We start from the raw sequence: 12,476 nt of genomic DNA on the forward strand, positions 1-12,476 counted from the left end.
ACCCTGTCTTCACACTATGAGCGCCGCTACGCACTTCAACTACCATTCCGAGTACAAGACAGCTTTCGAAGAGTTCAGGGTCATCAGAGAAGATGAAAGGAGACTCTCCAAATGCGGCGGAGAGTTTATCATCGTTGGGAATGTTACCCGTCGCCTGGAGGAGAGCTCGCCCTCTTGCCACTCTCGGTTCAAAAACGATCTTGACAGGTTGTGCCAACTTCATTCGCTTCGTCGCAATTCGATGCAACCACCAACTATGCGCTTAGAGGATCTGAAAGGTTACCACTGCGTTTTCTACATCCTGATTGACATTGGCGCCCCCTCACAAATCGACCTGTTTCGCGAAAATGGTCTTAGCGACAATAAGCTACCAATCGACATGACGACCTTGAAGGACAAGATACGTGAGCGACATAACGATGACTTCTTGGGCAAGTTCTACAAGGCCCAATTAGCGTGGTGCCCGGTACAATTTGAGCTGGGCATGAGAGAAAAATATTGGGATAGAATCATGCGTATTCTAGAGAAAACCGAGATAAAGCCCCACCGGGATGGTCGTGGGCCTCGAAAGAATACCGCGTCATTATATTCGATTGAAGTGCCCGAAGAGATGGTTGGTATGAAGTTGCAGAAGAAGATGGCATCGGCGAAATTCAAACGACAAGGAGATCGTTCTCCAGGTTTCGTAAGTCAAGTCACGATGGGCTATCAAGAGGATGCGAGATTCTGACAACAAGATGTACAGAGATATAGGTTCGCTCTCAAACAGTTTGAGTTTGACAAGATCGACTACTTCCACAACGAGGCCCGCATGTTCGACCACCTGAGGGACAAAGACGGCATGATTTCATACATCGGGTGGTACCAGAGCCTCGAGACTGATAACGAAGGAGCACAACGAGAGTATCATTACATCATTCTGGAACTCGGAGATTCGGATCTTTACACTGCCATCCGCACCCTGGAGCCTCCCGTATCCCCAAAGGAGATCTTAGGGTTTTGGACCGCAATGTCTGGAATATCGGAAGCACTCGCCTCTATTTACAAACTAAAGCTGGGCGGTGTAAACTATTATACGTAAGCTCGCCTGCCTAAGATAACTGGGAAGGCAACTTTGATACAGTGGGAAGCTGACGGCGCAAACAGGTGGCACGCAGACATTAAACCTGAGAACATACTTCGTGTCGACAGCCGGTATAAGTTAGCAGACCCAGGAGAAGCCTATATCCAATTATCCAATGGCGAAAATCGGCGACAATCGGCCAGAGTGACTGGGGGTACAAGAACTTATGGTCAGTAATACAGATGTCTTCATTCAAGTTGGCTAAAAAGGCGTCCCGTTTTGGTTAACATTAATACCACAGGTGCACCGGAGAAAGCGGCGTATCTCGATGGCAGGAGTCTACAAGAGCCTTTGATAACACAGACAAGCGATGTATGGTCACTGGGTTGCGTGTTCTCCATCGCAGCCACCTACGTCGTATTAGGACCTCAGGGCGTCTTGATCTACGACAGAATTCGCAGAGCCGGTATCCTTGAGAAGACTGGAGATGTGAGCGATACCTTTCACCACGACGACAAGGTCCTTTCCGAAGTGACGGAATGGCATAGATACCTTCGCGCGGTTGCAAGAAAGACTGATGCATATACTACTGACGTATTGGATATGGTGGACCAATACATGCTAGTCGCAGCCCCTGACCAAAGATTCACGGCCGTACAAGTCCGCGACTGGTTTAAGAAACGATTGGAGCAGTCTCTTGTTCCCACTCGAGAGGTTCCGAGCAGGATTGAAGATCTGCTCCAAGACATCGAACTCGAGGTAGAGCTTGACTATGAGCAGCACTCTGGCATCAAACGACTTGATTCGAATATGGTACCAAAACGGCCAGCATCAAGGAACGCCCAAGATTCAACGGAGCCCGACTTCAAGAGCCAGAAAGAACTTCTCGACCAAGGCATCCGACCAACAGCTCATAGATCCGCAAGGGACAGTCCACCTAAGCTACCGGCTCTGACCCTAGATGTGACTTCTGATCAAGCTTCTTGGATACAAAACAATTCAGTCACTCATGGCAGCCATGCATATCATGCAGTAAGTTTCGGGGGGCAAAACTCGCATATGCAATCAGTGGTCGGCCATGACACAATTCAAACAACAATTCCTAGGGCTCCTGTAACCATGTGGAAGGTCATGGGCGTCCTTGAAGAGCATGGCCATGGTAGAAGTCGTAGCCTCGTCAAATTCGGATCATTTGGACGGAAGAAAAAGATGTCTGTGAAAGGAAAAGCAGCATGGAAGACTGCTAGTCTTACAGAGCACCTGAATGAACGACTGGAAAAGGAGTTCGAGAACAGGGACATTGTGAGTCCAGTCGAGAAACATACATACTGTGCGAAGCAAATGCTGACAATCTCTAGGTATACCTGGTTGACAACGGTACTTCCATGAGAGAGCACTGGGATCAAGCAACTTTCATCTTGGGAGGACTGGTCTGGCGGTCCTTGGGCTATGATGAAAACGGAATGGAGTTATGCTTCACCAATCCCGACACGAATCCCGCAGCGCACATCAGAGAGTCACCAAAACAAGAGGTAGAAACCTTTACAGATGCAATGAAACTCGCCAAGCCATCATCCAATGACAAAATGTCGGTGGAGACGATGATCGTCCCAGAGCTTGCCCGGATCATCAACGATTATTCTAGAGCAATGATTTCCAGGAGGCGTCCAAAGAAGAAGACCATCATTGTTTTGACCGATGGGGTCTGGAACGGCATGCATATTCCGAACACGCTTGATGAGCATCTCAAAGCAGTGTTCCAACTCTTGCGAGACCTTCACAAGGATCTCCCGCTCCGTAACAGCCCGCATAATCAGGGCCAGGAAGACATCGAAAAGATTCGGCCAATTACCATCCAGTTCGTGAGATTCGGTACTAACGAAATTGGAAAGGAGAGGCTCAGGCATCTTGACGATGACCTTACTAATTATGGTTGCCCGTAAGGAACAAATCCAGGCCATGAAGGCCATTATACACATACTAACAATAAACCAGTGATCTCATCGACACCGAACCTGCTGACGGAGATGTCTATAAAATGTTTCTGGGAAGCTTATGCGATGACATTGATCGCCAACAGTCGATCGTCTATGAGCCTGCTCTTACGATGGTGACCAGCCCTAGCACCGTTAGCGAAAGCATGCCTATCGGTTTGAGCCGCGAGCCAACACAAGAGAGAGAGCCCACGCACCATAGAGATTCCACACCGATATCACCAAATCACCGGAATTTAGAAGCGAGTCACTATGGAGAACAGTTCTCGCCAACGAGCGGGAGGTTTCAGGAGACCTCAGTCACTTCCCCGCTATCCTTGTATCCTCAAGAATTATCGGCGCCACAGTACGAAACCCATCAAAACCAGGGTCATGTCTCTCCACTTCGCATATCCCTTCCCCGGCATAGTACGAACCCTGATCCTGCAAGGCATGATAATCAGCTCCAACAGCGGTCGCCTATGACTGCAGCTTCCTGGGGAATGCGTACAGATGCTGGTCTTGACCAGAACTCACCGCATCCTCGTGCAGAAGCCCCATATGGATATCGAAAATCATTCCACCCAAACTGAAGATTTTGTAGAGAACGGAGATCTCACAACGCTCTCCCATCCTGGGTTGGTGGCTCGGGATGCATGAATAACTTTGCCTTTTGAACACAAGACAATAGGTCGGCGTTAGTTCCGCATATCCGGCCCTTCCATTGACTTTTCGGAGCGGCTTCACCAGTAGTTCAGTATTCATACCTCGGCGTTTTGATTTTTAAACTGCTCTCTAGGCGTTCTTCGGAAGGTTTCTTTTATTTGTATTTGAAAGTATCATGACATATCAGTGCGGTCTCACGTGTGTTGTTTGTGTAGGAATGGCGCTTAAAACTTAGAACCTTCCATTGGGCTGGGATACCCTCACGAGCCGCGGTGGTTGGAGCTTTGGCGCTGGGGCATCTAGTGACATCTGTATGTCAGTAAACATAATTATGAGTATATGATAGAGGTTTTTAGGATATTGAATCAAGTTAACTATATCTTCAGATCTGTGTGGTTGAAGACAGTGAAGATGCCAGTACGTACTCCATCGGCGGGCCCATCTAAGCGGGGGAGGGGCAGAGTGGGACGGGCGGTGAGAGCAGGTGCAGAGGACCCCTAAACTCTTATCGCTCTTTCTACAATTGCTTATCATAGATACGCTAGGCTTAGCTGAGAGCAGTTTCGTCAGGTCCCTGCTTGTTCCAGGAAAATTTCCAATCAACATCACTCCCTCTTCACAACGGCACCTACGAATCTTCGCCGTCTGAGGACAGAAATTAAAGAGCTCCCCAAAATCCGACATCATGGATCGCAGAGGAAGAGGTTCGAACCAGAAGCGTGGTCCCCGACGCGACCGCCGCGATGCGCCGTACAACGAGTCTCCCAGATTGGGCCAGCCCGCGTCGGCCCCGGTAGCATCAGTAACAGCAGCCGCCCAAGCAACGGCGCCGCCTCTCACCGAGCCTGTCCCTCAAGACACACCAAGATTCGCCGATATGGTCGGCGTTGACCAGTCTCTCGTCCAGGCCATTACCCAAGATCTCAAGTTTGACCACATGATGCCCGTTCAGGCCGCTACCCTGGGCGAGCTCCTCCCTCCGAAGCGCGGCGATTGCCTCGTCCAGGCGAAGACCGGCACGGGCAAGACGATTGCCTTCCTCCTCCCCGCCATTCAGACCCTCATCACGAACAACCGCGGCCGCGGCGCCGGAATCTCTCTGCTCGTCATCTCCCCGACCCGCGAGCTTGCCATGCAGATCGCCAAGGAGGCCGAGGCTCTCCTCCAGCGCCTCAAGCAATACCGCGTATGCATCGCCATTGGTGGCACCAACAAGGACCGCGAGGAGAAGCAAATTCTCAACGGCTGCGATATCCTCATTGCCACCCCCGGTCGTCTTATCGATCACATGTCCAACGAGTATATCAAGGACGCCTTTCGCCACCTCGACACCCTCGTCCTCGACGAAGCCGACCGCCTCCTCGATATGGGCTTCATGCCCGCCCTCAAGGACATCGTCCGCGCTCTTCCCGACAAGACAAAGACCAACCGCCAGGGTATGCTCTTCTCCGCCACCATCGCCTCCCACGTCGAGCAGGTCGCCGGCCTCGTCCTCTCCCAGGGCTACAAGTTCATTTCCACCATCCCGGCCGGCGAGGCAAACACTCATGAGCGCGTGCCCCAGCACCTCATAAAAGTGCCCACCTTCGCTGCCGTCGCGCCGGCCATGGTCGGTGCCATCCGTGAGGAGGCTGCGCACGTCGGCCCCGAGACTTTCAAGGCCATCATCTTCGCCCCGACGGCTGCGCTTGCCGACTTCTACGGCGACGTCCTCAGCAACGTGCCCGGCATGCCGCCCACCGCCGTTCTGCACTCCCGCATCTCCCAGAGCAAGCGTACAAAGACGACAAACGACTACCGCGACTCCAAGTCCGGCATTCTCGTTGCCACAGACGTTATTGCCCGCGGTATGGATTTCCCTGGAGTTACATCCGTCTTCCAGGTCGGCATTCCCGCCGATAAGGAGTCCTACATCCACCGTCTCGGCCGTACCGCCCGCGCCGGTGCCGAGGGCCGTGGCATCTTCATTGTTGCCGAGGTGGAGGGCTTCTTCCCGCAGTGGACCCTCAAGGAGATCACTTTCCAACCCCGTCCCGCCGATCTCTCATCCGCTGAGGCAGTGTACGACATTGCGGAGCAGCGCATCGACGAGGCTCAAAAGGCCAAGATCTACCAGGCTTGGCTTGGTTACTACAAGAACTGGATGAAGCCCCTCAAGTGGGACAAGGATCAGCTCGTCGCTGAGGGCAACACCTTTGCCCGTGACGCGCTTGCCTGCCCCGAGACGCCCGCGATCCAGAAGAGTACCATTGGCAAGATGGGCCTCCGCGGAACCAGAGGCTTAGTTGTTATTCCTGATGCTCCAAAGAGCCGTCACGGACACCGCGGCGGCGGTGGCGGTGGTGGCGAAGGCCGTCCCGCTGGCTCTGGCGGCCGTGGAGGTGGTGGAGGCGGCGGTGGTGGCCGCGGTGGTGGAAGACGTGGTGGACGTTTCTAGATCGTCACATGTTCACAGCCTTCTGTCTTGACTTCTCAGTCTTCTTTTTCGGGGAGGTACATTCTGAGCTTGTTTACAGCAGCACTACATATCTTTTGATACCCTTATACAACTGTCTACGACGGGGAAATACGGGGATTCGTATACCTGGGATACATACATACATCTGGAGGCATTGGTGGCCGGCGTTTTCGGTATAGACGATGGGTTTTCGGTATTAGAAAGTCAGGAGGAAGAGTTTACTAGGCATACATGACGCCTGGACACGACAATAACATAGAGACAAAAGAATTAAAGAGAGTGAGAGACCCAGAGACACTCTCGTCCTGCTTCCCACGCATTTGATCCTTACCATCATTTCCTCAAGTGGCCTCCTTACGTGACGACGTCCTACACGAGTGACTGACCAGACTCTCATTCCGGCCGCTCTATTCGATACACCATACACCTAACATCATCCCGTCCATGCGCAGACGTGACCGTCTCCCACGCAAACTCAAACCCGCACCTCCGCAGCACCGTTTCACTGCCCACGTTTCCATCATGGACATGCGCCTCCAGCACGTTCCCAAGCCCTTCTCCTTTCTCTTCTCCATACCATCTTCCTCCTTCTACCTCACTGCTGTCCTCCGGCCTCGAAAACAATCTCCGTCCGCCGTCGGGCACGCAGTCCGTCCCGTGGGGACCTCTTCGTCGAGCCCAATACGCCCCTAAAAACGCCCGCAGCGCCTCAGTGGCGTACCCCATCCCCCAAGACGCTCGTTGGAAAATGTAGAATATCTGCGGCGGGCTCGTGATGCCGATGAATCCAATCACGGCTGCCTCCGCCGTTACCTCGTTCGCTTCGGTGTCGTTATCGGTTTTCTTAGTTTGTCCATCTGTCGGGTGATTTCTCTGCATAACAGCAAATGAGAACCCCCCTTCCTTCATCATGAGTCGTACCCTCTCGATACTCCGTCGACTCTCCTCCGCCACAACCACGGTCTCGACGCCGGGCCTATATCAGGTATCAGTGCATTAACATCAGATCAGATCAGACCTAATCTTGGGCCAGATCAAACGATCTAGAAGCCATATAGAAGCCACAGAAATGACCCGAAAGAAAAAGCCTAAATTTGGGAATTTGGATGGGATGGGGTGGGATGAGATGAGATGAGATGGGGGGATATATCGAAAACGACAAAAAGAGAAAAAAGAAGAAGAAAAAAAAGAATATGTGATGCCATACATGTACCGCATAACCTCAGAATCCAACCTCATCCGATGAATCGCACGCAAATCACCCGCCTCCACGGGCCGCAGCCGCAACCGCGCCGTCGCGACGCAGACGTTATGCTGCAGTGGCATCGAAGCCAAATCTGCCGCCGACGTTGCCATCATCAAATCAAAACAAATCAATGTGAATCAAGACAATTCGAATCCAGAATACCTTTACTCCCCCGCGTCTTCAGAAACTTGCAATGTGGACAATCTTATTACCCCGTTAGGCAAGTGAAGTGCGTGCCCAAGCTTTTCAACGATGCTGCATGCGCACAGGCGTGACAGGTGAGGCACTGGGGAGAAGGAGGATGGACATTACACTACTGTGTGAAGGTTGTAACAAGCATTTCCCGTCCTCTCTTTCAAATACAGCAAAGCCCCCCGAAACTGAGCAATTGGGGTCAGATCGGCAATTATTGCCCTCGTGACGAGCGCAATAAAAAAAAGCTTATCTATCCGTATTTCATGCTTGGGGGGGAGATCTCGACAAGGTTTCGCATCCTTCGAGAACAACAAAATAGTCCAGGCTCAAGAGACTGCGCCGTAACACTGCTTGCAAGTCTTCTGCAACCGAGCCCGAGCGAGCCCTGTTGCCTTTGCCCGCAGCCTGCCGCTTACCCCTTCAATCTGCTGCCAAATACCCGGGGCCCACGTCGGCCGGCACTTCTCCACACTCGCGGAGACATCCTACTTTTGACAGCGGGATGCGGGACTGCCCGGAGAGGCGCTCGCAGGTCAATGAGTTAAGAAGAGAGTGAGCACAATTACAGTAGGTGTATTGGGGAGACATTTCATCCAATGTCACCACCAGAGGTATATACATGTACGCGTAGAATGCCGCCGAGTCCGAACCCACCCAACAGGGTCACTAAACACCCAGGTAAGCTACGACACGCCATCCAGCGTGCAAACGGTAGCTTTGAACACCTGTATCGCCAGAACCGCTGGTAGACAATAAACCGTGGCCGACGTAAAACTCCTAGTTCCGTTTGTGCAGATGCTCCCAGTTCACGCCCGCCCATTCCTATTCCCTTTTCCTATCCAATAGTGTTGAAGTATGAGTACATCCGACCTACTCTGGCCTAGAGCATCCACCTGTCCGTCCAACGTCAAGATCAAACAACGTGGTGACAAGTTTTCATGTCCCTAGCCATAGACCGACCCTGCCACCATTTGGGTATCCACCGTTCTTGTCCTCCGGTCTCCGTCCGTCATAACCGCCATTATCCCCTTGATGTTGCTGCTGCTGCTGCCGCGGGTCCATACCAGGATTCTCCCCACCAACGGGGCCTCCCACGGGACCGCCGGTACCGGTTGCCATCCGATCATGCATCATTATTCCGTTCCCCATATCGGGATAGCCTTGGGCCCCTTCACGTTGATTGGTGTAAGGTCCAGAATTATGTTCTGGGTATTCGCGCGGCCCCGTTCCACCGCTGCTAGGGCTCCAGGCTGTATCATATACGGGCATGCCCATCGCTGCCATATCGGAGGTGTTGCTTCGAGTCAGGCCTAACGGGCTCATGAGATCGACACTGCTTGCGTCCATGTCGACTCCACCCATACCACCCGTCAAGCGATCGGACCCAAGGTCGATTCCCAACCCCATACTTGGTATGGTAGAAGGATGGTGCATTGAGTTGCTTCCGAGGTCGAGCCGTTGTTGTTGTTGTTGTTGCTGCTGCTGCTGCTGCTGCTGCTGGCTGTTGCCGTTGCTCTCTTCGTTGTCGTCAAAGACTTCGCCCACAACGCTCCCTCTTTGTTGCCCAACTTGTCCCCAGCCTTGCTCCATCATGTGGTGCGCCTGACCTGCGGCAATCATCGCCGCGGCGGCTGAACTCATTCCGGACATAGCGGGGCTGAGTTGTGTTCTCATACTTCCTGGGTTCTCGCCGGCAGCGGTGAGCAGCTTCTCTGCGAACTGTTTTCGGGAGTTGTCGCTCGCACTCAGTGTACGCACAAAGAACTCGATAGGGTCTAGACTCGCCCCCTTTCGACCGCTGCCCAGAACACCCATATCGCCTGACGTAAAGTCCATGGCGGTCGAGAAGCCAACACTTTCGCATGCCCCCAAGACGTTAACGCACCAGGTTCCGATTTCGAAGATCTTCTCCATGATACCCATTCCGTGAACCTCAACAGCTTTACTAGGCAAGCTTGATAAGATCGAGGCCGTATCACGTGCAACTGTCAGAGGGAACGAAAAACACATGCTGTTCCCACCGCCGACACCGCTGCCCGAAGATACCCCACCTCCTGAGTCGGCCGGGTTGGTCCAGCTCAGAAGGCCTTGCCTCATCGACGACTGCCACACGATCAGTCGAAGCCATTGTTGTGTGATGAGCAAATCGGCTTTCTGAATGTCTGTCGGCTCTGGTGCCCCAGCATCTCTAGAGGCTGACGTTGAACCATAGGAACCCATTAGCTGCCCATGAGGCTGGGTTGGTGGTGATGATCGCCCATGTGGGCGGAGGAACGCAGGAGGGAGGGAGAGAAGGTTTTGCAAAGCCAAAAACGTTGTTGCGCTGACGCGGGGATCAGACCCCTCATTCCAAGCCGTCACGAACGATTCGTCCAGAGGAGTGTAGGATGAAACAAGCTGCAGAAAACCGGCATGAATATCGGGGCCTTCGTAGGGTTGCCGTGTTGTTGGTAGCGACGGTGTTCTTTTGAACGTAATTGGCTTGTTGCGGAGAATCGCAAAAGACCTATGTAGCACAAGTTGCGTTAGTATCTCGGATGCGGCCTCGCAATTTACGTTGGCGTGACCCAGCGGTCAGTCGTTACTAACCTTTCCGTTACGAAGAGAATCCAGAAGACCCTCTGTCGGCATAGCGTTTCCTCGCGACTCAGCCCGTAGTATGTTGAATCGTCCTGGAGTCCTAGGTCCTGTGCGTTGGTCAACGCTTCCCGGAGATAGTACCATGATTTGCGCGATTGGTTGATTTCAAAGAAGGATGTGCTCAGGTAAAACGACGAAATCACGGCGGACAGGGACAAATCCTCGAGGAAGTCGTACGTCTGCCTCGTCGAAATGGTCTCGTCGAGGAAGAAGCGACCGACGACTTCCCAAGACGTGGGTCCAGGCGCGCCGATGCTTTTACCAGACATGTGCATCGACGTCAAGGCGCACAGGGCGTAAATCAGGTTCTTCTCGCTCGGCGTCATGGGTCGGTTGATCGTTTCGCGGACGGTCGGCATGTAGATGAGAGGCATGATGGGGTAAATGTGCTCGTAGTACAGCTCGACCAGCTGGGGGATCATGTGGAAATAGCTCCTCGTTCTCGGTCGTAGTTCATCGCTCGAGAAGATGCCTCTGGGCTCCGGTACATTGGTATGTCCTGGGTTCGAGGTGACGGCGGCCCAAAAGCTCGGAGGGGTCGATGCTGCGGACGCGTTGGACGAATGTTGAGATGTCGCTTCGCCGAGGTCGCTACCGCTCATCCCAATGTCGACGCTGTCTAGGTTCAGCGGCGGGCAAGCTGCTGATAATCGACGCCGCACATACTCTGTAGGACTCTCGAGCGCAGTTTCTGCATTGAAAGGTTTCTGGACTTTTGGTTGCTGCTTTCCTTGGGACGACTCCCGGGCGCGTAACTCATTTATGACCCGTCCATGGCCACGCTTCGGTCCTCTTTTCTTGGGGACATGTTCGCGCTTGCAGGTGAGTGAAGCGTGCACGCATTGCTCACAAGGGAACTTGCCATCGCAACGGATTCCTATTGCCAGTTAGTTCTCATGAGCTCCATCGTATGAGAAACGAGAAGAATGAAAGACGTGGCAAGAGACGTGAGTTGCGGACATGAAATGAACAGTTCTTGATGATGGATGTGAAGATGGTGATGACGTGCAGCAAGCAACGTCAGCAGCAGCAGCATCAGCAGCAGTAGCTAAGGCGGGATGGTGGTACCATGAAGCCGACAGATGGACTGCCCGGGCGGCAGACTGCTGGGAAGAGGAAGAATCGCACGAAAGTTCATGAATGCGACGGGCGGACGGCAGGGGATGCAAATTGAGATACGACGATAATAGTAACGTGAGAGAAGTGGAACAGCATACTTCTCCTTCGACAGTGATCGCATACGGTCCTCTTTGGCGGCGCTGATTGTTGTTGGTGGTGTTGCTGCTGCTGGCTCTTGGTAGTGGCGGGGGCAGTGGTCGCTCCTGGTGACTCGGCCTTCACTTCTGCAGAGCCTGCTCTGCTCGCAGCATTTCTCGCGGAATCTGTGTCGTCCATCACTCAAAACATGACGCAATAAGAATAAGGGAACAGTCGAGAGAAGGGAGATGGCAGAGACAGGCTCAGGACTCTTGTCACAGGGGTGACGGCCGTTAAAGAGTTTGAGCGAGAGATTTCGCGGTGGAGTGATGATTTGTCGCAGCCCAGCAAAAAAGCAGTGCAGTGCCAGAAGCAGAACTGTCGTGGAGCAACAAGCCTCGACTCGGACAGTGCTGCAGCCCAGCCTCCCCCCGGTCAAAAAGCCAGTTCCAGTCCACTCTCGGCCGCCTCAGCCCCTCACCGGCAAGGGAAGGGGAAGGGGAAGGAAGCTAAGGTAAGGTAGGGTCGGTAAGGTGTGGCCTAGCTGTGAGGTGAGGTACGTAGGGTACGGAGGAGGAAATGTATGTACGAATAGCGTAGCGGAGGTAGCGTCTCGTCTGTCCTCGCCTCATCAGTCGAGGTGTCGGTAGCTGGCTGGTGGGATGGCGTCGGGGGGTTGTCTTGTTGATCGTCGCTAGCGCATGAAGGTGTTGGTTGCTGCTTAAGTTTTTCACTCCGTGTCCGATGTCTGCTCGAAGACCGTCGGGATCGGCTGCCGGTCTTGTCCTGACCTGCCCAGTCCAGTTTCTGTCCAGTCTTGTCTGGACGTCCAGTGTCTGTCTGTCTTCCTGTCTCGTCTTTCGTTGCGCGTGCGGCGTGCAGCTTGCGGCTTGCCTGTGCAAATGCGGGGAAAAAGAAACGACAGTTCGAGGCGAATGAGAAGCGGAGAGAGAGAAGGGGGGAAAGGATGAGTGAGGGGCGGCTACGAGCAAAAGGAGGGTTCGCTGCCGTTTCTGTATCCGTACTGAGGTAGGTATA

The 12,476-nt window shown here is 53.3% G+C and overlaps 4 protein-coding genes across 4 annotated transcripts; 2 read left to right on the forward strand and 2 right to left on the reverse strand.

The window, feature by feature from the left end:
* Nucleotides 1-16: 16 nt before the first annotated feature.
* On the forward strand, nucleotides 17-3,629 carry CPAR01_12709 (uncharacterized protein; the record flags this gene model as incomplete). The annotated part of the gene is made up of 6 exons (XM_060496964.1): nucleotides 17-685; nucleotides 746-1,077; nucleotides 1,147-1,292; nucleotides 1,365-2,095; nucleotides 2,422-3,002; nucleotides 3,059-3,629. The coding sequence occupies 6 exons, from the start codon at nucleotides 17-19 to the stop codon at nucleotides 3,627-3,629; spliced, it is 3,030 nt and encodes a 1,009-aa protein (XP_060344497.1).
* A 758-nt stretch (nucleotides 3,630-4,387) lies between these two features.
* On the forward strand, nucleotides 4,388-6,139 carry CPAR01_12710 (DEAD/DEAH box helicase; the record flags this gene model as incomplete). Its single annotated transcript, XM_060496965.1, has 1 exon — nucleotides 4,388-6,139. One exon carries the CDS (start codon nucleotides 4,388-4,390, stop codon nucleotides 6,137-6,139), a length of 1,752 nt encoding a protein of 583 aa, XP_060344498.1.
* A 414-nt stretch (nucleotides 6,140-6,553) lies between these two features.
* On the reverse strand, nucleotides 6,554-7,519 carry CPAR01_12711 (acetyltransferase; the record flags this gene model as incomplete). The annotated part of the gene is made up of 2 exons (XM_060496966.1): nucleotides 6,554-7,136; nucleotides 7,368-7,519. 2 exons carry the CDS (start codon nucleotides 7,517-7,519, stop codon nucleotides 6,554-6,556), a joined length of 735 nt encoding a protein of 244 aa, XP_060344499.1.
* Nucleotides 7,520-8,537: 1,018 nt separating this feature from the next.
* CPAR01_12712 (fungal specific transcription factor) lies at nucleotides 8,538-12,476 on the reverse strand (the record flags this gene model as incomplete). The annotated part of the gene is made up of 4 exons (XM_060496967.1): nucleotides 8,538-10,107; nucleotides 10,191-11,118; nucleotides 11,370-11,897; nucleotides 11,999-12,476. Coding segments are annotated over 4 exons (3,504 nt in total), but the record flags the coding sequence as incomplete, so codon positions are not given.

Source organism: Colletotrichum paranaense, assembly GCF_030867605.1.
Source record: "Colletotrichum paranaense strain IMI 384185 chromosome Unknown Scaffold_11.1, whole genome shotgun sequence".
NCBI classification, from domain to species: Eukaryota; Fungi; Ascomycota; class Sordariomycetes; order Glomerellales; family Glomerellaceae; genus Colletotrichum; species Colletotrichum paranaense.